The sequence below is a fragment of the Leuciscus leuciscus genome, assembly GCF_965113295.1.
Source record: "Leuciscus leuciscus genome assembly, chromosome: 11".
Classification (NCBI taxonomy): Eukaryota; Metazoa; Chordata; class Actinopteri; order Cypriniformes; family Leuciscidae; genus Leuciscus; species Leuciscus leuciscus.
In genome coordinates, this window is record NC_138735.1 from 13,905,190 (window position 1) to 13,931,986 (window position 26,797).

At 38.0% G+C, this 26,797-nt stretch overlaps 2 protein-coding genes across 3 annotated transcripts in view; one reads left to right on the forward strand and one right to left on the reverse strand.

The window, feature by feature from the left end:
- Positions 1-26,797, forward strand: part of acad11 (acyl-CoA dehydrogenase family, member 11) — an 89,705-nt gene that overhangs the window by 24,471 nt on the left and 38,437 nt on the right. The window contains exon 14 of the mRNA XM_082183997.1: positions 24,093-24,165. Coding sequence (XP_082040123.1) covers positions 24,093-24,165 — 73 coding nt within the window. The remainder of the gene's footprint in view (positions 1-24,092; positions 24,166-26,797) is intronic.
- Positions 5,051-11,195, reverse strand: ackr4b (atypical chemokine receptor 4b). Of its 2 annotated transcripts, none has more exons than XM_082184009.1 (2): positions 11,067-11,195; positions 5,051-7,484 (listed from the first exon to the last, which is right to left on the reverse strand). In XM_082184009.1, the coding sequence occupies exon 2, from the start codon at positions 7,476-7,478 to the stop codon at positions 6,333-6,335; it is 1,146 nt and encodes a 381-aa protein (XP_082040135.1). In that variant the 5' UTR covers positions 7,479-7,484; positions 11,067-11,195; the 3' UTR covers positions 5,051-6,332. The 2 variants fall into 2 exon arrangements, with proteins under 2 accessions (XP_082040135.1, XP_082040134.1); XM_082184008.1 differs by lacking the exon at positions 11,067-11,195 and adding an exon at positions 10,846-11,043.

A 26,797-nucleotide genomic window follows, 5' to 3' on the forward strand; every position in this document is an offset into this window, starting at 1 on the left:
CTTAATTTTTAATAAGTTAATTATAATGTTTGTAAATGTTTTGTTTTATTTACTGGTATTTAATATACATATAAATTAATGTAATTGTTTGCAATTATGAGGTTAACTTGTGTCTTTGGAGTAAGATTCATTTCTCTCTCATGAGATTACTTCCTCTTCTTGGTCGGGTTACGTTTCTCCATGTCGTAAATCCTAGGGGCAAGGCTTCTAAACCGTTAACTTTTAGGACCGTTATATTTAAATGATGAATTTTTTCAATGTACGATCATTCGTACGATGGGATTGGCGGCATACAAATGTTTCATGATTCACGTAAACCCTGTCTGGGCTGGCTTTTTTTCTACGTTAGATTGATAAATGAGGTCCAATGTTTTTACCATGTGCCATTGTCTGTTATAGATCGTTTGACGTACTTTCACTTTACTGCAAATGAACAACAGTTCAACGAACGATAGTACATTCATTCATGATTCGTTTACACAATACACTTCGTCAACTATAACTGTGGTAACTTCAAGTACTTAAAATTCACTTTACACAAATAAGAAAAATTATTTTATATATCATCAATGTTTTTGATGAACAACAAAACATTATTCATGCATTTGATTTGTAACTGCATTTTAAATGCGTTTGTCACCTCTGAGCTGCATTAAACAGTCTGTGTAAATGCATCTAAATGCCACTTCAGATGCAGCTTCTCTGGTTCCTCTGCATTGGAAAGATGAATTTTGCTGATACGGATTTCATTTGATTGGTAACAGCCCTATTGTGTCTTATTATTCTAATTGAATTTATTGATTAAATGTAAGAATTTGACACAAAAGATGATGAATAAATTTTTTCAGGTTTAAAAATGGCTTTATAAAGGTCAATTTAAACTTATTGAAATTTTTTTTTTTTTTTTTGTCACAAGAATATCAAAAACTTTAGGAGCCGTCCACGACAGTCCTAAACCTGCCAAAGGTAAATAATGGGCCCCGGGCGGGCACACAACCAAGGGTTGTAGCCATCATTTCAGAAGTGAGGGGAACAGACATGTTAAGTGTAATTGTCTAATAAATCAAATACACTGCTGAACCATAACAAATAATTTGTCAAATTTTTTCCCCTATATTTTCCTAATGACAATTTTATGATTTATGTACAACAAACATTTGTGCATTACGTAATGCAATTTTTTATCAAGTTGTCAAAAGCTTCAGTTTCGGTTCTGCACTCTTGTGAAAACTCAAACTTATAATCAAAGAAGAACAATGAATCTCTTGTTTACATCGTGTCTACACTATGTTGGTTATAATGTAAGAATTCTTTAGTGAGCTCGGCCTGAAAGAAAGCTCCAATGTTTTGAACAGAGGTTGATTCTGAACATAAACACCTCTGATTGGCCACTGCATTCATGCACTCAACAGAGTTTTCTGTGATTGGCTACAATGCTCAACACTGCAGATAAAAAAAGTTGTAAATGTTGAGGAAGCAACAGCTGCATCCTGACTTGGAGCATGATGTGTTCAGTGGCGAGTTCACGTCGGCTTAGTGCTCTCCGTGCCTCACACTCCGCCACTCCAACCATGAGCGTGAGGACTCCCCGCCTCAACTCTCAACTCTTCAAGAGACAAATCTGGCAAACACCAAACCACGTTCCCTTTTGATAGGGGGGATCGCTAACATAGGAGGGCACACGCAAGGCATGTAATTAACATTTCTAATATTTACAGAGTAAAAACTGACTCTTGAAATGTGTTATTCTTACTGATAGCATGTTATTATAACTATGTAATTTTGTCATAATAATTTTATGGATTATCAATATATCTTTGTGGGCCCCCCTCCCTGAGTGCCCCTGTTACTTAGTTCTTAGTACTTAGTTCCCTGTCCAACACCCCTGCTTCCAAGTCTTGAATCTGGCACGCCCAAAAGAGAGGGTCAAAACAGGATAGAAAATAGCCTATTACTTCTAAATTATGATGTTTTAGACCTACACAATTAATCGTTAAAAGATCACAATCTCAATTCAAACATTCACACAATCTTATTCCTAAATGACAATGATTTGGCTATGTCTATTAAACTTTTGACAAGAATGATCACAGCAGAACATTTAAATCTACATTCATGCTGCCGCTGAGCCAGAGAGAGCAGTTGTCTAGGTATAAAATAGCTTCACAAACAGTCTTTTCAACCACACAGTATCATAATTTCTATTATAATAATTCAAATGATCAAAGAAGTACTGGGATAAACGTTTCTAGTTCTGATATTAACACTGATGTCTATGCTAGTGATCAAAAGTTTAAAGTTGCTTGACGCTTTAAAGCTGCAGTCCATAGTTTTTCCTCTGTCGCCATCTCTGTTCGAAATCTGCAATTGTAAATATTCGCGGATTTATCAACTTTATGTGCGTTGTGCCTAGGCTCAATGTCTCTAAATCCAATGTTTTGAGGAGAATGTGCGGCTGTCAGTTACCGCACCGGTGTGGATACTGTCATTCAGAATCAGAGATTGTACTTTTTGGAAGTATGACCAACATTAGAATTTTCACCAGAAAATATAATCTGAACAAGTAACGTCCACTCTTGTTCTGACCAACTAAGGGAAAAAAAAGCATTGCAGTAAATCGCGCTGATCAAATCTAACGATCGCTTATCATATCACGTCAAACCGTGCAAATTACACTTTAACAAATTGTTAATGTTAACAACATCAGCATTGCGTGACTACATTTAATGCCCTTCCGATATTATCCTTGTTTTCAAAATGGGTTGCAGTCTTTTTTTTCTGGAGCCACTCACTTGCATTTTACAACAAGTGAATCTCCAGTTGTCACTGGTGATTGTCGTTTGAACCTTTCTGGATCCGCCATCAAATTGATAAGTTTAATTATATCAAGTGTTGTGAGAAAAGCACTATAAATCTCCACCTCCAACATCCTCATACGCAATATAGCCTTCTAGCCAAGACACCTTCTTTATGTGTACACATGTGACGTAATGACGCAAAGACATGCTCAAATTTCCCGCGGAAATCCACCAGTACCCTTGAAATTAAAAACATTATTACAAGCTTACCGTTTTGAATAGAGCTAAGGCAAGCAGATAGTTTTGAACACTGGCTGGTTATGTTCCTGCTCCAAAATTTCTTTTGGATAATTTTTAACCCAAAAAAGTTACGGAATGCAGCTTTAAATAACGATTGTTTCATTACATCATTACACCAGTAGGTGGCGACATGTTAAAACATGTTTTTGTCATTGAATAATTCAAGAGATTTGTTCAAAATGGCTGATTTACCTGATTCTGATTCTTCAGAATATATATATATATATATTTTTTAAATAGACTGTAGCAATTGACACTTTGTCAGAACCTCAGTAAATTACATGTTATTTTGTTTAGTTGTCTTCAGAACCATGAGAGAATCGTAATATTAATTGTAAACCCAAAAAATCTTAATTTTCTCTTTTCATCCATAGCTGTGCAGCTCCATAGTTTTTTTATTTTATTTTTTTATTTGTTTATGTAAAATTATTGCTAACATTACAAGTGGACCTCAGAGAACAGTATACAATAATAATAAAAAATTGTTCTACCCCTTTAATGTTTCAAGTTGAAATGCTGGATTTTCTTAAAATTGTCAAATTAAAAGTTGGAAAGGGTTTCTGAACAAAACAATGACACTTTGTGCAACCGCTTTATGTGTCATTACATCCGGTAGGGTGTCACATTCAGGCCATGCTTGCATCTGAACACCCACTCACAAACGGAGAAATCTAGTCATTTGTAGTAAACACTCTCATTATAGTGAGTAACAGCTTCTGAGCATGCTATGAATGTACTGACACTGTAAAGAACGCACAAACACAGTTGACATTTGCTTTGGTGGAACGAGACACACTCCCCTGCAAACATAGACACCCACACATGTAAATATTTATCATGATGAATACTACAATATCTGGAGCTGTGAGGCTGAATATGTGTTTGTTTATGTGGTCTGCATGACAAATCCTTAATTATTGTTATTGGCACCTGATTTGGGTCTGAATCACTTGATTTGTCTTTAGATTTTTGACAATTTTCCATCTATCTGGCCTACATGATTTTCTTTGTTTTTTGTCTCTTGTCTTTTTCCAATGAACTGACTTTTCCAGTTTCTCACCATCTGCACCTTAGATAAGCGTTAAATCATTCTTCTGCTGCTCAGCATGACCAGTGTCTGAGTATATTTCCATTTTAAAGTCGACATGAAATCAAAATCGACTTTCCTAATATGTTACTTTACTTTCTTAATTTATGTTCATGTTTTTTGTGCATGTTAGATTAACTGTCTCCTAAATTCCTTTACTTTTTATGTCTTATGTCATTATTCCTTCCTTTTCAGCCCTTTCAACCACTTGCCCTACTTTTGGCATGAAACTGCACTTGTCATGATCTAGTCAATTCCCGATGGATAAAATGACCTGCTGTAAAAAAAAAAGAGAACAAATATTCTGTTGCAGCAGAAGTATTTCTATTTTCAATAAAGTGTAGCTTTAACTGTATTATCTAAGTGCCCTCATTTAAATCAACAGTTTTGTTAAATAACGCCAACTTTCAATTATCTTAAGAGGATGAACTTAAAGGCTGGACTCTTCAGAGCACCAGACATTAATAATTCATAAAAGTAAAACATATGGCTGTTTATGTCTAAAATCTTGCTCATTAATCCCAAAAACTCTGTGTAGTTTCTCTCTCCATGCCTCTCTCTGGGCTTTTACTTTTTTAAATAGTTATTTCTTCCCCCATTTAAATAAAATTATGGTTGACCACTTTTATTGTTCTGGACCTCTTTTTTCCAGTCTGCTTTCCACATATCATCTGCGCTGTCATAATAACCTCCCCATTAATTCGCATACTCGCAATCAAAGCCACACACTTACAACCAGAATCAGATGCTGTGGCTTCTATCTTGTTCATAAAGCATAATCTTCTGTACATGTGACTTGTACTTGTTTTTGTACAAACTTATGAAATCACATACGTAATTCAAAATCAGCATATAACAGCAAAACTCCAAGTGTATAAAGTATGCTTTAATTTAAAAATATACAAATACTATTGTCTTGGAAACAGGGTATCTTTTCTACACAAGATCCCTGAGTTCACTATACACTTTATACAAGTAGTCAATATAATAACTGATAAATGTTCCCAACATGGAATCTGTGCACTGTTTTTCCCATTTTCTGCACTGATGTGGGAATTTTGTGGAATATAATTAACTCAATCTGAATAAAGAACACTATTTTTGTTAGCAGAGACCATTAGTAACCAAAATATTTAATAAACACACAAGGCTTGCTAACGACAGGTTCTGTGGAATTTTTTAGGCACAGATTCCATGCAAGTTTACTTATGTACAACATGATTTGATCTGAAAGAACCAGACAAGTCCACTGCACAGACATATGACCAGCCTCGTCTCCATACTGCCGTGATGAATTTGATCTTCAAGCAAAAGGAACTGAATTAAATATTTGAATGCTGCTGATCCACAATCTGATTTCTTACTTATGATGTAGCTTGAATCATAATCACAATGTGTTCGTTCGTTGGCCAGAGGAGAACTGACTCTGGTTTCTCTTAAGGTTTTTTTTCTCCGTTCTGTCACCTGATGGAGTTTGGGTTCCTTGCCACTTAATATTCAACAATGTTATTGATTTGACTGCACTGACACTATTGTTTGAGAATTGAACTGAGCTGGATGATGTTATTTCTGTTTTTCTGCAGGATTGCTTTATAGATTAAATTAACTTATTTATTAATTGATGATCTTTACAATGGAACTGAATCAAGACTTAACTGACAGTGCACATGTCGTACATTTTATTTGGTGTGTGCATACTGTACACACCCAGCTGGGTTTTTCTAAATGCACATACTCTGTATGCTCAAGCTTGCACATGTGCCTTGAATTCCTTTGCACTGATTATTTTGTCTACAATGTGACAACACAGCCCAGAATTTTGTTTTACCATCAAGAAAGTAACGGACATGGCAGCAACAATAACAATAGATGAGCGCTTGTTATGAGGGGGTTAAGAGATACCTGCAATTCTGGTTTAAACTAATACAACAACATTTTTATCTGTCATAACTTCGTTAGTGTGCATGTGTCGAGGCCCTGTGTTCGCTATTAAATGGAGTATAAAACTGTACTAGGACAAAACTGAACTATACTTTGGACTTAATGAACATTGTACATGACTGTTATTGTCAAAGTTACTTAAACACCTTTACATTTAGATATAAAGTCCTAGTATATAGTTGTCTGTCCTCATAGTTATTGCCATGTCATATGGTGAACGTACTCGTGTCTTCATTTTCTGACAAAGAGTGAGTGTGGACTTGTGTGCCTGACTTAAGGGAGATCTCGACAGTGGGCTGCTCGTTGCCATGCCGATACCCTCTGCCTGTCTGGCTACAGTGTTTGACGAGCTTCAGAACATGCATTTTAAAGGACGATCCGATAAAGACGTAGAGCACAGGATTCAGGCAGCAATGCGTGAGGGCCAGACTCTCAGTAATTTGACTGGCCCGGTCCAGGTTTTTGCTAAGCTCACATTCCGTCACTAAAATGTAGATCACATCCAGGGCTCTGACCAGTTTTACCAGATTATACGGGAGCTGAGTCAATAGAAACACCCCTACTACCGCTATTAACACCCGAAACGCTCGCCATCTTCTCCCGCCGCGTACCCCCGCTGTAGCGGCCTTACTCAACGCTACTCCCACCCTGCAATAGCAGAACATCATCACCAGGAAAGGCAGAAGAAAACTCAGAGACACTTCCAGAATTTCCATAGTTGCCTTAGCCGCCCGTGCCATGCTTTGTGGGTAAACCGCCCGGCATACATTACGGCCACTGGAGTTCATCACTGTGTAGAACACCATATCTGGCAATCCCATGACAATGGCGAGCCCCCAAACCAGTAGGCACATGATCATCCTCTGCCTTCGGCCGTTGTTCCTGGTTGGGGCATGGGTTGCGGTGGAGCCTCTGGCTAGGGCACGATAGCGGTCTATGCTAATGCAGGCTAGCAGCAGCATGCTACAGCTGAAGTTGGTGGAATAGAGGGCGGAGGTGATCTTACAGGCGGCTATACCAATCTCCCAGCCGTTCACTGCATCTGCTGCCCAGAAGGGCAGCGTGAGGAGCAGGAGGAGGTCTGCGAAGGCCAGGTTGAGGATAAAGACATCTGTCAGGGTCCGTAAGCGCTTGTGGGAAAGGTAAACGAAAACGACCAGGGAATTTCCGGCCAGGCCCAGAATCAATGCTAGTGTGTAGACAACTGGCAAAAAAACCCCAGCAAAAGACCGGACCTCTTTTTTGTCGCAAACTGTGTGCATTTCATAATCCGTGTCATAGTCACTGTGGTTAGAACTGTTGTTATGGTCATGGTAATGGTAGTCATGTTCGTTATCAAAAAGGTCTTCCATCTTGATCTAGAGAGAGAGAGAGACAGAGAGGACGAATGTAAATATTGCTGATGGTGCTAGATTTCATTTAGTTCTTTATACACTCAGAGAAAATGTGAAAAAAATGTAAACTGGAAAAAAACATTTGGTGTAGGATTTACTTTGAAACAATTTTCACTTACACATTTTTAAGTAGATTGTCTGAAATAATCTTTATTTACAACTTAAATTTTTTTTTTACAGTGTACCTTCACGATACAATATGATATGACAAACACTTTACTGTCTGACTGAGTCTGAAATTTTCTTACAATATTAAATATATAGATGTACAGATGTACAGATGTAGTTCATGTACAGATGTAGTTCAGTCCGACGCAGTTATCATTTTCACGTCCTGCGCCACGTTGTTTAAGTAGCAAATGCTTTTGCGGCCATTTGTGCGCCCCATGGGCGTGCTGGTCTGAAAACGAGGTTTGTTCTGGCGCATTGTTGGTGCGTTGCTATTTTGAGGCAACAGAAATAGACTGTGCCATTGACCAACTGAAACCTGGTGTAAAGTCAATGGCCAAAGTCAAAGTCATTATTTAATGAGCGCGTTAGGAATGTGCGCCTATAGGCGGGTCCACAACGCGCTACTACACTCTGCTTATTAAACACACAGGGATGCACAGCAGCACACAAACATGCCAAATATTTAAAATGAAAGGATTACAATGTAAAAGATTATTATTGTGTACATAAAAATATGGTGGAATCCGGCTTGTCCCGTAGATGATCTGCTTGCGCACTTTTATCTCGCGCACGAGCAGTTCTGTTTGCGCTCTGGAGACGGCTTCGGTCTTTCCACTATCAAATTCCGTCATGTAAATAGCGAATCTGTCATGGCACGAGCGCAACTGGCATTTACAGGGAATGGGAGATGAGACTCTGATTGGTTTAACGCATGTAAATCCCAAAACACACCCATTACTCATTAGACAATGCGTCTGGCGCGCCAACCATTTTCCGGTCATTAAACTAGCAAAAGTGGATTCGGACACGCCCTAAGTGAACTTGCGCCCTGCGCTTTAGACCATGCGCTTAGATCGTTAAAGTAGGGCCCCTAATGTGCATCTTTTGCTCTTTATTTTGCTGTGTTAGTGCTAAAAAGCTTATTTTTCTTCTAAATGAAAAATAAATAAACACGTCTGTTTGTTTCCAGACAGAATTGCTTTAAACATCCTTTAAATCACAATTAAGACCTCCAAACATGAAATAATAGCTTTCCTCTTTCCCTACTTTGAATGTTTTGGACATTGCTTTTAGAGTTCAAACAGGTTTTTCCTACTGTGTTTTGTAACCTTAGAAAATATATTTATATATTCATAATTTTTATTGAATATATTATCTAATATAATATATTTGATCTGCTATCAGTGAAGATTCTTTTTACTTAATGAAAAAAGTTGTCACGTGTTTTTCTGCATTACAAACTGGTCTTCATGGCAATGATCTTTCATTTAGCGAATTTTCGTGACAATATTCTGAATTATGGGGTTTATATGTTATCTTAAGATTCAGCACCTTAAAACTCACATCTGTCTATAATAAAATCTGCATAATGCCATTAGACTCTGCACAGCCTAACAAATCTGATTACATTTGAGATGTCTGTGCACGCTTTATCTTTTTTTATTTCTTCTTTCATTTAATTGTCAATTTAGTGTGTCATCTGTGCTTCGTTCTAACTTTGTTATTTTGTTTGCTTAATCCACATGTACCTTCAAATATGCATATTTTAAATGAGCGAAGTTTGCAAGCCTAATTTTTTTTCTGCAACAAAAACCATACTGCTAATTTCTTCCATGTCGTCATTCCCATTCAGTTTTCCAGAGGGTCTTGATCAGATCATACGCAACTCAACACAGAGACATCTACTTTTGACAGAAAACTCCCTGCACGTGTGTGCAACTTTTTTAGCTGGCCAACAGTATCCGAGCAGCTTGCAGTGCTGTTATTTATTTCAACATATACAGTATAGCGAATGCAAAGTAAAGCCCATGGGCAGCTTTGTAGCACTTGAGCTTTGGACGTTTTATAAGCTTAGTACATTTGCTATAGTTTGTGTGGAGTGAGGGAGAGTTTATTTAACCCTGAACACTTGGGTGAAGGTTCTAGAAAAACATACTGCTGGTCGTTTGCATTTCAAAACTGCAAATCCTTGACTTTTGCCATCTGCTCATCTGGAGTTGCACATTGCACTGAGTGTACCTTCCAATCTGCTAAACACATGCTCTTTAAATAGGGGTGCCGAGCAGATCAGATTTTGTGTGTCTGGGTGATAAGCAAACCTGCTGTAAAATTAAGATCTTTACCTAGTGCAGATTGTTTTTTGTTTTTTTGTTTTTGTTTGTCTATTAAATTTTAATCAATAAATTTTTCTAAAAAAATTACTTGAAAAGTACCAGGGAAAGACAAAGTTGATATACCACACTGTGCTTTCCAAATGTTGTACATCAATCAAAAGCTTTTCAAAAAACATCCTAGTGATTAATTATGATCCGCATGCCTGTTCCAGAAAAGCCGCTGTTTGGGATGATATTTTTTCCGTCTTGTGGAAATGGCTTGGCTCCTGTGCTTGAAATTCTGATGAATCACAACATAGTAAGCCATACAACATTTTTGAACATGAACGTGTTCAATTTCATAATGTCATACCTAAAGCCTATTATACTTTGTTATTTTTCAAATGACAAAATACAACTTTTTGTGGAATATTTTGCTATAAAAGTTCCCTTATGCTATTTGTCTTTCATTTTGACGGGTGGCAAAAGTGTCCAAATACTTTTTCAGCCCATTTTGTAGAAATGTCTGTATAATAGTACCTTGTATCTTTTAATTGCAAAAGTTGCAGTTTAACCATTAACGCAGGAAGTTTTTCCTAGGCTTTCTGCATAATAAGTGTGTCTGTGATTCAGTGTCTGAAAGGTGATCCACTTTTCTTATTCATTAATCCATGGCTGAATTTATAGTCTTATTGAATTACCTCTGTCTATTATGCAGCTCAGTTACACCCTTATATCATGCCAGTTTAACACTGTACAGGTAAACCCTCATTCCATTCTTCTTTCTCACTGGCATACAGAAACAAGAGCTTTCTTTGCAAACACATCTTTCATTGAGTCAAATAATGTATTTCTGAAACCTAAATTCTTCTGTGTCATTGTTTATTTTGAACTTTACCTTCCCTGTCATAAACCCTTTTGAGGATTGGTGAGTAGGACTTTGCTTTGACTTAATACATGACAGCAAAGAAATGAAATGCAAAAGTAATACATCAAACTTGCATAAAACCAACTAAATAAATCTAAATACGGACATTTGAAAGCATAGTAAATATAATTACCATGATTCAGCATCTGTTGTTACTTTGTCTGCTGTATTCTTAAACTAGTGTTTACTTTGAATGGCGATTCTCTAAAGTTACTTTCTCTAAAGTTACTTTCACGATTGTCCCCTGTTTAGCTGTGACACTAAGCGATCATCTCAGAACCCTTAGACTTTGAGCTTCCCGCAACTTTGATTGGAATTCGACTGTTGCATGTGAATTACAGCGATGTGTCTTACCTCTATTTGTAGCGTCTGAGTCACACTCCGTCCAGGAAAGAACTGCCTTTAGTCCAGAGAAGTGAAACACTCAGTTGATAATTGCAGCTGGGGCAAGAGGACGGCCACGGGTGTGTGTTTGTGTGTGCGTCAGCGGAAGGAGAGAGAGAGAAAATAAGGATCACCCTTTTCCAGCAGGTTACACAAACTCCCTCGCTATGTTTTCCTGATCATCTTCAAGCTGAATTCTTGAAATTCCAGTATGTTTTTATAGCATAATAACTTTATAATATATAACTGTGGTACCTTTCGAAAGGGTTATATCACTCAAACACATACAAGTTAATTATAAAATATCTTGTATTTATTTACAGGTAAACTAAAAATTACTAAGTGGTTACACAAAATTAAGCACAATGATAACTATAAAAGCATTATCAAAACAGAAACTCTTTTAAATTTCAACATAACTGAACATTAAACACTGACAGTGGTCTCCTTTTACTCGACTTGAATTTACACATAAAATAAACACATTATAAAAACACTATTTCAACATTTATTCCCCTGCATCCCCTGATGCAGAGCAAGAGATGTTAAAGCAATAAAAAGTTTCTGTTAATGCAACAAAAATGATTCATGTAGTCCCAAAATGGATTAAGTAACTTTAATAGTTATATTTAAGTGGAGTAAATTTAATGGAATTGATTTGTAATAAAATCTTCAGCAATTGTGTTGCTTTAGCTCATATTAAATAAATTAATTGAGCAAAAGTCTTATCTTATCTCATCTTATCTTCTCAGATTGCTCTTGCAGATGTAGTTTTTATTTCATGTTATCCCTGCATTGAGCATATAGTCTGACTGCAACACCCATGCAGACTTGGGTTATATATCGGTAAGCTGCACATTTTTTTGCCCCCATAATAAAATATATCTTCCGAAGTTACCAGGTCAATCACAGAAGCATTTGTTATTCATGTACACTACTGCATACACTTTAAAAAAAAAAAAAAAAAAAAAAAAAAAAATTTTTGTGCTGCCCTAATCTAAATAGGGCTTTAAGAACAGTGGAGCATAAATTAGGGGTATTTTTCCCAACTGGCATATTTCCCCGAGCCAGTTATAGGCATTGGTTCAGGAAATCAGTGTGCGTAATTAACTTTACAGTCTTGTAACTGCTCTTTTCCGAGTGCAATCATTTACTTTGTTTGCATAGGAAAGTCGCTGCTGTGATTATTTTTGTAAAGAACAGCCATGTTCATTGAGGATATTAGCTGTGAAGTGTGAAACAAACTATTTGATAGAGGGTCTTGTCTGACTGGTGTAATTCCTTGCAGTAGCTCATCTGTGCTTAATCCTTTTATTTAAGAGAGCATGGCATTCCAAAGGCCCTGCGTGATTTGTTTGTTTGAAGAATCTGTTCTTTATGGAATGCACCATGGAGCTAACGGTCGCGTGTTTGGCTGCTTGTACGGGGACAACCTGCAGACATGAAAGGACAAGTCTGTCATATCACACCCTGAGAAACAACCTGTGTTTTCATCAAACAAATTACTAAAGTAAGAGCCGTTGCTTGCCAGCACATATACATACACACCCACACACAAAAACGCATGCAGGCTTGTGACTAACTCTTCTTTAGGAAAAACACTTGCCTTTCCGTGAACCTTGAGTGTTTGTTTCAAGGGTGTGTGTGTGTGTGTGTGTGTGTGTGTGTGTGTGTATCAGAATCTAAGGTGTGCCTCTGTTATGTGTGGAATTGTCTATTCAGCGTCTTGTCCAATGCTCACTCCCATAAAAGCACACGAGTCAGTGTGTCCAAATTTTACCTTGTGGGAGTTTGTGGGTTCTTGTGTTTTAATTTCCCATGGTTATATCATAACAGGTATTTCTTTTCCATTGTAACTGAATTTAATTTAATTTAATTTAATTTAATTTAATTTATGTTAAGCTAGGTTAACGTGAATAGGCTAAAAAACAACAAAAAACGAATAGATATCACCATACTTCCCTAGTTGATTGATAACATTAAGAATTGCAAACATTTTTGTATTACAACAAGTTTTCGGAAAGCTTAGCAAAATCTAATTAAACATGCACCAATTTTCATACATTTCTTGAACAGAAATCTGAACATTGGATAAAGTCAGTTTCAAAATGCTTATTTCATTTTGTTGACTTATTAAATAAAATTTACAGAGGGGATTATTATTATTTTTTTTTTTTTTTTATCACTCCATAAATCAGAAAATACCATCAACATCCAGAAAAACAAAAACAACAAAAACATTTCACCATTTTTTTAGGAATAAAATGAATAAAAGCAGGCAAATTATATATGACCCCTCTGTAAAATCCTTCAGAATAGAAACAAAACTGTTAAGTTTGGTGTATGCACGTGCTACTGAAGTGGAGATTTCTGGCTCAGTACATAAGAAAAAACTCATTTTGAGAAAACAGTCTTTAAAGGTATGTACTGTATTGTATTTGAAATGTACAGATAAAAATAGATAAAATAAAATAAAATAAACACTTAAGTATTTTGATGTTTTCTTTCCACTAGTCTGAAACAACATATTATGAAAAGACAAATAGTCTGAAATCTCAAAAAACAATATTTTTGCCTTTTAATGTCTTGCCTTAAGTGTTTGAGCATGAAATGTCTCCAAAAACCAGCCTTTGGGGATCTCTAGAAACATCCACAATTGAATGAATGGTTCATGAATAAAATAGTATTTGGGCTAGTTTACAGTAAGTGTAGTTCTCTTTCATTCAGTCACGTTCGACGTTACGTCAGAAGTGAACTGACGAATTGGAATCTCGCCTGAGAGACCCTGGGTGTGACACTGTGTCTTTTAAAAGATGTTATTCCACCTGTGTATTTCTGGATGTGATTGTTACTTGGCTCCGTCTGATAGTCACGATCACTGCCTTACGTGTCTGGACTTGAAGCACGCTGTGGTGGCATTTGTGGATGAATCATCTACCCATCTCAGTGCCGCGGTCGAGACTCGGCTGGAGTCCCCTCGCCTATGCCCCGGTCTGGTTCCTCTTTTGGTAATCAGAAGGAGCTACTTCGGTGAATAGCCAGGGTGACATGAGGATTACAGTGGGGGCTTACCCCAGTGGGAGAAATGTTAACCCAGAAATGCATTTTCGAATGCATCCATCCTCTATTGGTTTGCAGTGATTGTCCTGAAGGATGTGTACTTTAATGTCTCGATTCTCCCTCGACACAAACCGTTCCTGCGCTTTGCATTCGAGGGTCGGACATACCAGTACAAAATCCTCCCCTTTCGGCCTGTCGCCCCTTTCGGGCTGTCCCGCGTCTTCACGAAAGTCATGGAGGCGGCCTTTGTTCCCATGAGAGAACTCAGCGTTCGCATCCTCAACTACCTCGACAATTGACTCATACTGGCCCAGTCACAAGAGCAGTTGTGCAAACACAGGGATTTGGTGCTCCAGCCAGCTGGAGTTTCGGGTCAACCGGGAAAAGAGCAAACTATCCTCCATGCAGAGGATCTCTTTTCTCAGGATGGAGATGACTCCGACTGCACTGGAACAATTACAATTGAAACAGCTGCTACTAGGCAAGCACATACTGGTCCGTACGGACACAAACAGGGCTACAATAACATGTGAGCAACATGTACATATTTGTATTTTAGAGAAAATAACGTTTATGTGTGGTTATTGAAAAAACTAAATTGTAAATTGCTGAAATAAGGTCACAAAAAACACAAAATATGTGAACAAAATTAGAATTTTATATTTTATATTACATATTTAGCATATGATCATAAAAAGCTTCATTGATGTGGCAGTAGGCTATTTTACAATAAACACTTCATAATCTATCCAAACAGGTCAACAAAATCTTGTCTAAACATTCACATTATGTCTGTAACATATTGTTTTTATGTTATATTATAGAGCATATAAATGTTAATTTGGATTTAATATGTTGCTTATACAAAGACATTTTATTTCAACATATTTCAGTCGATTTCACTCATCTCAGTATAGCAATATAGTTTGGGAAAAGCCAAACTAGTCAATGTGTAAAATTTCATGTAAAAATGGCATGTTTACTAATGTAAGTGCGTGTAGTAAACAAAAGCGCGCATCTGCGCCATTCATAGCAGTGTTTTGTCCCGCGACTATGCCGTCTCAGTCACCCAGTTGCCCTGCTGCACTGGCTCCACAGCCGGAACCAAACAACATACAGAGTTCACTAATGGCTCGTTTCCACTGAGCGGTACGGTACGGTACGGTACGCATTTATTTGCGTTTCCACTATCAAAAGTTGTGAATGGTACCAAAATGCCGAACCGTACCGTACCACTTTTTGGGTACCCTTCCGTTGTGGTACCTAGCACAGTGGAACGGTACTAAAAGGTGGAGCTAGACTCACTGCGGGACGTTCCTCTACAAGTGGAATGACAACATAAGAAGCGCCATTTTTTTATATACAGTTTAATATAATACTACTGTTACTGTGTCACGAAATGTAATTTTAAGAGTTTTTCAGGCGAGAATGTAGTTGTTTAAAGCTCAAATCTGTGGTTTATTTATAAAGATTTATGAAAATTTGAGATCCGTGCAATCACCGGGCGCTCAGCGCTCATGTACCCCGCCTGGAACAGCCTTTCCTCGGCTGGTCTTTCTGACGTTTGCCGCTGAATCTGACGTCTCTGTAGTGGTTAAACATGAGATATAATTCGTCTTGTGTATATCTAACGGGCGATATTTGGTCTTGTGAATCTATAATTTGTTCCCTGGCCGAACTGAGGGCTAAGTGAAATTTCATAACTTTATATTTAGGCTATTTAACTTTACCGTTGTATCGTTAGACTAGAGCGCTGACTTTGTATGTTTGACTGAATTGTTTGCTTTATTTCTTATTGTATAGCTTCTTGTACTTTTTACTTATACTTTTATAATGGCTATTATTGATAAAACTGAAATTTAACAAAAAGAGACAGGGTTTAGTTTTGTAATTTTTTATTTTATTACAGTGAAGATGATCAGAGTACAAATGCACATATTGCCTGAACCATAATATTTTAATTTAAACGAAAAGAGGCAGGGTTGTGTTATATATATATTTTTGTTATAAATAGGCTAACGTTACATGCAGTGAATATAATCAATACGCGTTGCCTGAACCACATTTGTGTGGCTATAATGTTTAAGATTTCTTTAAATGAAAACTTAAAGAGGCAGTGTGGTATTTTAAAACATATTTAGTTTTATTGTTGCCTAAAATGTACATACAGAGATAACCGGAGTAACGTTAGCAGAGCGAGCTGACTGACGCTTTGAAGAACGCGCTGTTCCATTTGCAGAATTACCGGACTCGCGTCCTCATGAGTCATTCTCCTGAGCTGGACTTGGCAAGTCCGAACTTTGCGTACTTGCTATTGATAAACGTCTAATGTCGTCGGCGGCGCTTGGCTTCTTGTGACAAACATGCCGAGAAGCAAGAACCAGATCTGCTGTATGTCATCCATTGTTGTTTATGTCGCTTTCTTCTTCGCGCGAAAATGACGTCGATCGCTTCTTTCCGGCATAGGCTGCCACGCCTATCAAGTAAGGGTACTGTTGGCAGTGGAAACTCTAGCCGATTCATGGTTTACCGACCCGAACCGTACCGTCAGTGGAAACGAGCCATAAGCTAGTCACATCCAAAGCAGTATCTAAAGCCCTTGCATTCTTTTTGTCCTCGATTAAAGTTTGGATGCGTGTCACTAGTTCTGAAATCTTTTCAGTCAGCCTGACTATCTCCCTGCATTTATCACATGTGTAACCCTCCCCAGTGACAGAGAAAGCTATACTATACGTGTGGCAGGCAGTGCAAGTGACAATAACAGGAGATGACATGAGTCAGCGTTTTTTTTTTTTTTTTTTTTTTACTGATCCAACTCACCACAGTTGTTTGATGGACTTGCAGAGGTGGAAAGTAACTAATTACAAATACTACTTTCTTGAGTATAAATAAATTGTGGTACTTTTAATTTATTAATGTATTCAACTTCGCTACATTTATTTTTCACCATAAGTACAAAGTACTTTGACAAAGGTGCCGACAGAGCAACAGGGCTAGCTGGCATTTGACAGACACTTTTTACAGACACCGCAAACTACTGCGGTGGAGCCCTGTGCTTCAGCCAATAACAGACAGATCTGAAGCGCTTCAGCCAATAACAGACAGATCTGAGCGCTTCAGCCAATAACAGACAGGTCTGACTCGGGTGCAAAACTAATCAAAACTTCCAGTTCAGCTGGGGCGGTTCAAACCACGCTTTGACAGTCAATCACTGGCGCTCGCGTTTTGAATCAGTAGTATCGCTAACGTTTCAATATTTTAGTGAATGTATGCTCATATTTAGTGAGCTATACTCATATTCTGACTTTAAACTGAAATGGGTCATACCATTCATATTACCAGAGCACTGAGTAGTTGAAGTAAATAGAAAACTCGGTTCATACAAGGACGCAGTTATTGTATGAACGGAGCAAGAACAATGTAAGTTAAGTGACTAAAATGCACGCACACAATTCAGTTGAATGGTAAAGCTTGCCCTCTTGCCCTTCATCGACACGACAGCCATCAACACTGATCCTCAACAAACATATCTCCATACCAGCGTGACTCCGATCTTCAACCAGATGGAACTGGATAATATTCTGATTGTTCCAAACCAATCTGACTTCTGACCTATAATTCTGCCTGAATCATACACTGTTCGTTCATTGGCCAGAGGAGAACTGGAGACTGAGCTGGGTTCTCCTATGTTTTTTTTTTCTCCATTCTGCCACCTGATGGAGTTTTGGTTCCTTGCCACTGTCGCCTTTTTCCACCTTTGTTGCCATTGGCTTGGCTTGCTTAGTTGGGGACATTCAATTTATTATTCAACAATAATATTGATCTTCCTGCATTCACACTATTATACAAGAACTGAACTAAGCTGGACGATGACATCACGGTTTACTCCAGAGTGGCTATATAGATGAACTTTATTTAAAACAAAAATGAAACTTCACTGAACTTACTTAAGCTGGACTGTGACGCTATTTTCTTCTGGAAACAAACTTTTTTGCATTATTTTTCTGTTATCTCTGTAAAACTGCTTTGAAACAATCTGTATTGTAAAAAGCGCTATATAAATAAATGTGACTTGACTTGACTTTAACAATGCAGTTAAACTAAATGTACGAAGCAAACTTTGTATGAAGCTGAAATAACCTCAACATTAGAAACAACAGTGAAATAAGATAGCATGAATTATCTGTCAATCAGATGCACATAAAACTGTAGCTCGTTCCTATAGCAACAGTGGGCTCTTTTCGGTAGAATAAAAAAAAAGCATTTTATTTAACATGTTAACCCATACCCCACTTAATTTTTTACTGGCACTTTTCTATTCATACTGTTTTAATCCCTAATTTCTTTGATCAGACCTCTCACCCTTTTTAAAAAAACATTCAAATGATCTTACGTGGACTTCAAACAATCGCTCTTAGCAACAGGGATAGCTAGTATGTTTGCTTAGCATAGTGTCAAACACAACAATTTATGAGATTAATATAATGTTTTGCTCCAAAAACACTATACAAACACACTTCAGTCCTGTTTGAAATAACTTGCTTCAGTGGTCCCATGTTGATTCTTAGCACAGAGTGAGACAGAAAATATTTAAAGGAACCGTATGTAAGAAATGTTTTTCAATTAATCATAAAATGGCCCTGATATGTCACTAGACATTAAGAAATCATGTTCATTTCAAATACTTATATCACTGACAACAGTAGTCCGGCCAGGATATTGTCATTTAAAAGTGAAGTTGCAGCCCTCCACTGATGTTGATGTTGTGTTTTGGCCTGATGCCCCACCCTCCACCTATCTACTAATCACGAAGTCAGTAGTGTTTCGGCATCCGGGTTGCCAGCTCTGCTCTAGTTACCACAGCTTCAGTTACAAAGGTGTCGGATAAAAAATGTCTAACGTTACGAAACCTAAAAGACCTCGTTATGAATCCGAAATACGTCGTGACAAAGTCCGAAAAAAAACTTATGTGTGTAGGACTCGTCACTTGCCATTGGAAGCTCCTTGTAGCAGCCTACGTTCCTGCTGGATCCTGCAGCCTAACTGGCAACCTCGAGTCAGGGGGGAGGGGGAGGGGATACACCGCTCTACAGTCATTTGAAAGTGATTGCAGTACCAGTTTTGGCCACAATCTTACAGACGGTTCCTTTAATTTTATAAAAATGCTATACTCTGACCAGGGGCGATTCTAGGATTTTCATTTTAGGGGGGCTCAGCCCCCAATATGTTGATATGTTGGTATGATAAAAAAAAAGTAAAAAAAGTTAGTTTATGGTCTAATGCTCATTATTAACTAGTTTCATTCATTCATTCAGTAACATCATGCATATGGCACAGTTTTATAATCACTGAGGTACCGAATGTGAGGTATTTAGGGGGGTTTGGGGGCATGCTCCCCCGAGAAAATTTTGATTTCTCTGATCTTCATTATGTGCATTTTAAGATGTTTTGAAGGCCCAAAAAATTGGATAACAATAGCTTTAAAACCATGTGCGGGCAGCTGTTTTTTTTTCATCAGCATCACACTCTTTTTCTCTTTGTTTTTCTCTTGCTCTGTCTTTTCCCCTCCTAAAGCTGAGCTTTGACTGATATAGGCTTTTCATTTTTGTCTGTCAGTGAAGAAAGTAAACATAGGGTCAACTGATAGGTTGATTTATGAATCATTTTCTCAGACAAAGCTACAGGAAAGCTAGGTAACTAAGTTTATTAAATTCATTCACAATATGTACACATTCATTATTGATCTAGGCCTAATACATGGCCGTAGACAGGGCTTTATAATCAAAGAGGTCATAAATTTGAGGTTGTTATGGGGTTAAACATTTTTATTTCTCTGATATGTGCATTTCAAGATGTTTGAAGGCCAAAAAAGGATAAGAAAAAGATGTAAAACATGCTCTCTCCTCATCTCCATCACTCTGTCTTTTTCTCTCAGTCTCCTGATCTTGCCCTGTCTCTTCCCCTCCTAAAGCTGAACTTTTTTAATTTACTGAAGGCTACAAATTGTATTATATTAATTCTCAACATACACATGCATTATTAATCTTGTGCCTATGAAAACGGCTTTGTTAATGTTTCTTGTCCCCTCACAATGACATAATCACACGTTATATAGGCCTATTTTCAGCTCAAAATGGCGAAATTAGACAAAAGTGTATTAGTTTTCTAATTATTTTTGTCATTCATTTAACATTTATGACCTAAAAAACTGTCAAATATAAAATGTTTAGTTTAGCTACTTACATCTTCTTAAAGGCCCGTACACACCGGGAAGAATATCGGCGTGCGTTATTCGCCAGCGTTTTTCAACGCGTTTTTTGTGTTCACACCCAAGCGATTTTCGCTGACGATGAGCCGAGTGAACATGCAAATTCATTCCCTGACATTAGATGGTGCTTAATGTAAAACAGAAATACAATACCACTCCATAACAGTCTATACTCTGCAATACCACTCCATAACAGTTCTCTTTTAACAAGATTTTTGTAGTCGCTGTCGCGTTTGTCATATAGTTCTTTATTCCGACACCAACGAGACCAGCAGCTCTACATTCATCTTGCCTTGCATCTTCCTTGTCATTTCTTCCCGGCAGTGTCTGTCTATGGGCAGTGTAGACGCTACTTGGCGTATTCATGGGTTTCATCAGGTCCCTTTCCACAGGTGTATTAATCAAGCACAATGCAGTCTGCATTCATAATCTAGGTGCTTGATTTTATACACCTGTGGAAAGGGACCTGATGAAACCCATGAATATCTTCTTCGCTGTTACGTATGTGTGCTCGGCAAGACCGTTTTGTGTTTGAGCGCCCCCAAGTTGTGTTTTACTGTAACTTCAGAAGCTCCAGACACATGAGCAAAAGCGCCAATCTCATTGGTCGGATAGTTTTTGACGCGGCGCGTCAAACCCCAAAAACGAACCCGAGGCGTTTCAAAAAAATTACGCTTTTACGCGTGGCGTTTTTCGCGTCGGTGTGCACACTCACATTGGCGCCCTTTGTTTAGTCACGAGGCGTTAAACGTCGGCGAATATTGCGCGCGAAATTCGTCCCGGTGTGTACGGGCCTTAACTCGCACATGACTGTAAACTGAAGCGTCAGTTGTGCTACTAAAATTCGCTCTCAGCAGCTTCTGCGAACACGAATTTGTGTAGCCTACACTTAATCACAAATGTTTAGGGGGGCTAGGCAGAAGTTTAAAAAGGGCCTAGTGACGCCTATGGTTCTCAAGGCCCGTACACACCGGGACGAATATCGGCACGCGTTATTCGCCAGCGTTTTTCAACGCGTTTTTTGTGTTCACACCCAAGCGATTTTCGCTGACGATGAGCCGAGTGAACATGCAAATTCATTCCCTGACATTAGATGGCGCTTAATGTAAAATAGAAATACAATACCACTCCATAACAGTATATACTCTGCAATACCACTCCATAACAGTTCTCTTTTAACAAGATTTTTGTAGTCGCTGTCGCGTTTGTCATATAGTTCTTTATTCCGACACCAACAGCTCTACATTCATCTTGCCTTGCATCTTCCTCGTCATTTCTTCCCGGCAGTGTCTGTCTATGGGCAGTGTAGACGCTACTTGGCGTATATCTTCTTCGCTGTTACGTATGTGTGCTCGGCAAGACCGTTTTGTGTTTGAGCGCCCCCAAGTTGTGTTTTACTGTAACTTCAGAAGCTCCAGACACGTGAGCAAAAGCGCCAATCTCATTGGTCGGATAGTTTTTGACGCGGCGCGTCAAACCAAAAAAACGAACCCGAGGCGTTTAAAAAAAAATTACGCTTTTACGCGTGCCGTTTTTCGCGTCGGTGTGCACACTCACATTGGCGCCCTTTGTTTAGTCACGAGGCGTTAAACGTCGGCGAATATCGCGCGCGAAATTTGTCCCGGTGTGTACGGGCCTTCACGCTGCGTGTGTTTTGCGCTGGATGACGGTCGTGCTGAGCGGTGCAGGTACAGAGGAGAAGTAGAAGAAGAGAAGAGGATGACACCATTTGCTAAGCGGGGATGTTTTCATTTTCATCCTTAACACATACATTTTAAACCACAAACTACGGAGTATGTTTTGGACATTATTTAACCTTGTCAAAGACGAACAATTTTTTTAGAATAACAAAATTTCTTACTCCAAGTTTTAGGGGTGCTGAGCTCCTTTTTAGGGGTGCTGAAGCACCCCTAAAAAGGGGCTAGCCTCGCCCATGACTCTGACACTGGCTATGTCGATAAGCGTTGCATTATAGATATACATCATTCTTACGAGAATACCTGAGATGGCTTGAAGAACACAGATAAACAGATTATTGCAGTCTGTTTATTGTCTTCATGTTTCATCAGTCAAAAGCGGCTCTATCTGCATGTTATTCAGCTGTAGCAACATCTGATGTCCATATAAGAGATTTCCTATAAGGACGCCCTCTTGCTTCCAGTATGAATGAAACTGAAATTACATGAGAGTGTTTAACTGTAATATTGCTGACATCACCTCATTTTGGATAAAAATAGAAAAATATACTTAAGTACTTTGTAACGTAGTAACTTGAGTAGTTTTTCAGCAAACTACTTATTTGTCTTATCAACACTTGGTTGTTCACTCATGTTACAGCTGGACACTGCAGTTGAGTGTTAAAAATACATGTTGTATTTACATCTTCAATTACATTAAAAAAATGTACTCGTCTCTTTTATGTATGTACATATCACTTAGGCAATGTATTTGGTGAATTGATATATAAGAAAAATCCTCAAAACATGATAGATTTGCTTTACGAGCAAATTGCATCAGAATATTAGAACTTATTTTCTGAAAATATATCTTGAATGAAGTTCAATGAATATTAAATGCATTTTTAGTAATACATCTGACATCATCTAGTGAGGTTAAAAAAAAAAGAAGAAAAAAAAATCTGTTTGTCAAAGAATGGCCCTATTTCAAGATATTTACATTTATGCATTTGGCAGACGCTTTTATCCAAAACGACTTACATTGCATTTCAAGGTACACATTTTACATTCTTATCAGTTCTTAGTTCTTGCTTTCCCTGGGAACCGAATCTATGGCCTTGGAGTTGTAAGCGCCAACACTCTACTGTTTGAGCTACAAGAAAGCACTGGGATGACATTTTTTACTTGGAAAGAAAGAGAGTAAAAAAGCCTTAAAGGATCTTTGTTGTTTTTTATTTTATTTTTATTATCTTGTAAATGGACATATGCAGGTATGGTATTTGTGCCAATGTGGGATGCTTTTCCCTGTAGGCTCCTATCACACCCACCTCTTATACATTCAATAAACTGAGCCTTTACTCCTTTGATTGGGGCAATATCATGTTGATCTGCTATCCTTATGTTGTTTGTCAGAAAACTGGACAATAAACGAATGTTCGAAAAGAGTGTTCATGGGACACACCCATCTGTCCCTTGGATCACAGATTGGCTCCAGGCCTGTGTGTGCTTCACTTTGCTGTGAATTATAGCAGCTTTGAGTCATGATGTACATTATGGCGGTCTGTGAATGATTTTCGTTGTAAGGGCTTTGAGCATTGCAGTGTTTGTGTGTAAGTGCATTCACATGCTAGCAACTGCAGTTCATGTTCAACAGAAACTAGTGCTACACTCAGAAGTGCCTGTGCAAAGTGCATGTCAGTGTGAGAAAGAGCTCCCTCTAGAGACACTAACACAAAAGAACACCTTGACAGCTGCATATTTTTTTCCTACTTTAAATATGATATTTAGCTATCATACATTTGTCTGGCAGACTGTTTGAAATGAAATCCTACATAACATTATATCTCACACACAATAAAACCAAAATGCACAAGTGATTTAGTGGAAAATGCTCTTTTAGCCTTTATTTATAAAACAACAATAACAACAATGCGGCAAGTTAAACTCGGTGTGTGTGTGTGTGTGTGTGTGTGTGTTTATTTTTTATTACAGGTGCTGGTAACCCAAAGTGTGAGATTGCCATAGTCATGTGCAGGAGCAAGTCACTGGACTCAAATAGTGACAGGTACTGGAACTCTGACACACACGGTTTCTTTCAGCAATATAGCCAGGTTAAATGTTTGACACTATATAGTAACTTTGGTCAATTGTGGACCTGAATTTTGTTAGGCAGGCTGGGGAAATTCCCTCACACAGCTTCTTTTGATAATTTTTTTTTTTATTGCTAACGTTGGCAGATCTTTTACACACACACACGGTTTCTTTCAGCAATATAGCCAGGTTAAATGTTTGACACTATATAGTAACTTTGGTCAATTGTGGACCTGAATTTTGTTAGGCAGGCTGGGGAAATTCCCTCACACAGCTTCTTTTGATAATTTTTTTTTTTATTGCTAACGTTGGCAGATCTTTTACACACACACACACACACACACACACACTCACACTCACACTCACACACACACACACACACACACACACACACACACACACACACACACACACACACACACACACACACACACACACACACACACACACACACACACACACACACACACTCACACTCACACTCACACTCACTCACTCACTCATTCTGGCATGAGGTCCTGTGGTCAGCTCTGAGATCTGCTTTGCCTACATTCTTTCACGAAGCTGACTATATAGACTTTAATCCCATTTTACTGCAGAGCATATTAAAAATGTACTACTCATATATTAATATTACAGTTTTGGGTAACACTTTATTTTGATGATCCATTTTAAACATTCTACTAACTATTAGTATTAATTACTATTAGTGTCAACTAACTCTCATTAGAGTATTAGTAGACTGTCTGCTTAATATCTGCTAACACTTTATTGTGTTGGTCCCCCAACAGACATTCTACTGACTATAAGTAACTTTGCAACTACATGTCAACTTATTCTAACCCTACCAGTCTATTATACTCTACTAACACTCTAATGAGAGTTAGTAGACATGTAGGTGCAATGTTACTTATAGTCAACAGAATGTGTTAAAGGGACCATTAAAATAAAGTGAAACCGAATTTAACTAGGTCGAAGCCTTAAACCCTTACAGAGCTGGGGGTCTCATTCATGTTCTTAGCACAAATGGTGTATGACTTAATTCATGGGGTTAGAAATTTGTTGTTATGGAGATTTAGGATATCCACTAAAATAATAAATTATCAATTTGTCAATAATTTAACTAATTTAATTTAATTTACTTTAAAAATATAAATAAATAAATCACACAAATAAATAGGCATATTTAAAACTGTTTATTTAATGTTTAAAATGTAGTCAGATTTTATGGTAAAATAATAAAATACCTTGGTAAATTACTTTTCAAATTGACATACAGTACTGTGCAAAAGTCTTAAGCATGTTAGTATTTTCACCCCCCCCAAAAATGGTTTTAAGCCCATTATAGGTAACACTTTATAATAACTCTACGCTATTAATCATTAGTTAAGCATTAGTAAACAATTAATTCATCATTTATAAAGCATTAAAGGGATACTTCAGGATTTAGCATTAAGCTTTGTATTAGTAGAAAACCTGTAGTATTTTCGAATTACCGTGCTTTCCACCCTCATATCCCCCTGAGACGAGAGATTTATGTATTTTTTGTCTGGAAAAAATCCTCCGATGACGCAAAAATCGTAATTTTGCGTCATCGGAGGATTTTTGGGCCAGAGGCTAAAGACTTCAGCCAGTAGGAGGAGCTGTCCCGCATGTTCTCAACCCGCCCATAGAGGGTGGGATCTCACTCACAGAATGTACACACAGTGTCAACCATCTTTCTTTGGAAGCTAAGCTAACAGGCTCTTGTTCTGTGGAGAAAGCTGAGTAGTAGGAGAAAGCTGAGTAGTAGGGGTTACCATCCTCTTTTTCCCGGACATGTCCGGCCGTCGAGATCATCCAAATTGTCCGGGATTCGGCTTTTGCTTTCTGCAGTCGCCATTCATTGTTTACATGCACACCTTTTGTTTCAGTCTAACTGAATTTATTCCGATTGGTCAATCTGAATGTAGTGTTTACGTGAACGCTAAACAAGTGGTCGGTCGATGTGCGTTTTAACATTGCAAAGAAAATTCCCACTCCTCCGTGAGAGAGAGCCCACGAGACCGGTGCGTCTCACAGGTGTTGCTCATCATCAGTAATCACGCCACCGGCCTTGTGCTGTTCTCCCGCGCCCCTCAGCCTCGTCCTGCTAGCCACAGTAAACATAATGAATGGCGACTGTAGAACGCAAAAGCGGAATCCCGGACATTTTGGGCGATCTCGAAATCCCGGGCAAACTCGTCACGGACACTCACTAGTAGCCTAGCCTTGTTGTTTACTGCGCTCTCTTACCGGTAGGCGTGGCTTGGGAGTGCCCTCCTAGGGCAGCGAAGCAAGTGCATTCTGGGAGTTGTTGTCTTTCATCCACATGAGCCAAAAATACATTTTCTGGCTTTTCTCAGTCTAGAAAGCTCCAAATTCAAAAATAATTTCACATTTCTTCTACATAAATGACTTATTTTAAATACACATTCATCTTTCCAGAGGTGAAGTATCCCTTTAATAGACATTAATAAGCAGTATATAAATACAGCTATAAATGCTTTATTCTTGTTTTAAAAGCATATCTATAATGTGTTTAATAATTGTATTCTCATACTTTATTAATGATCAATTTATCATTT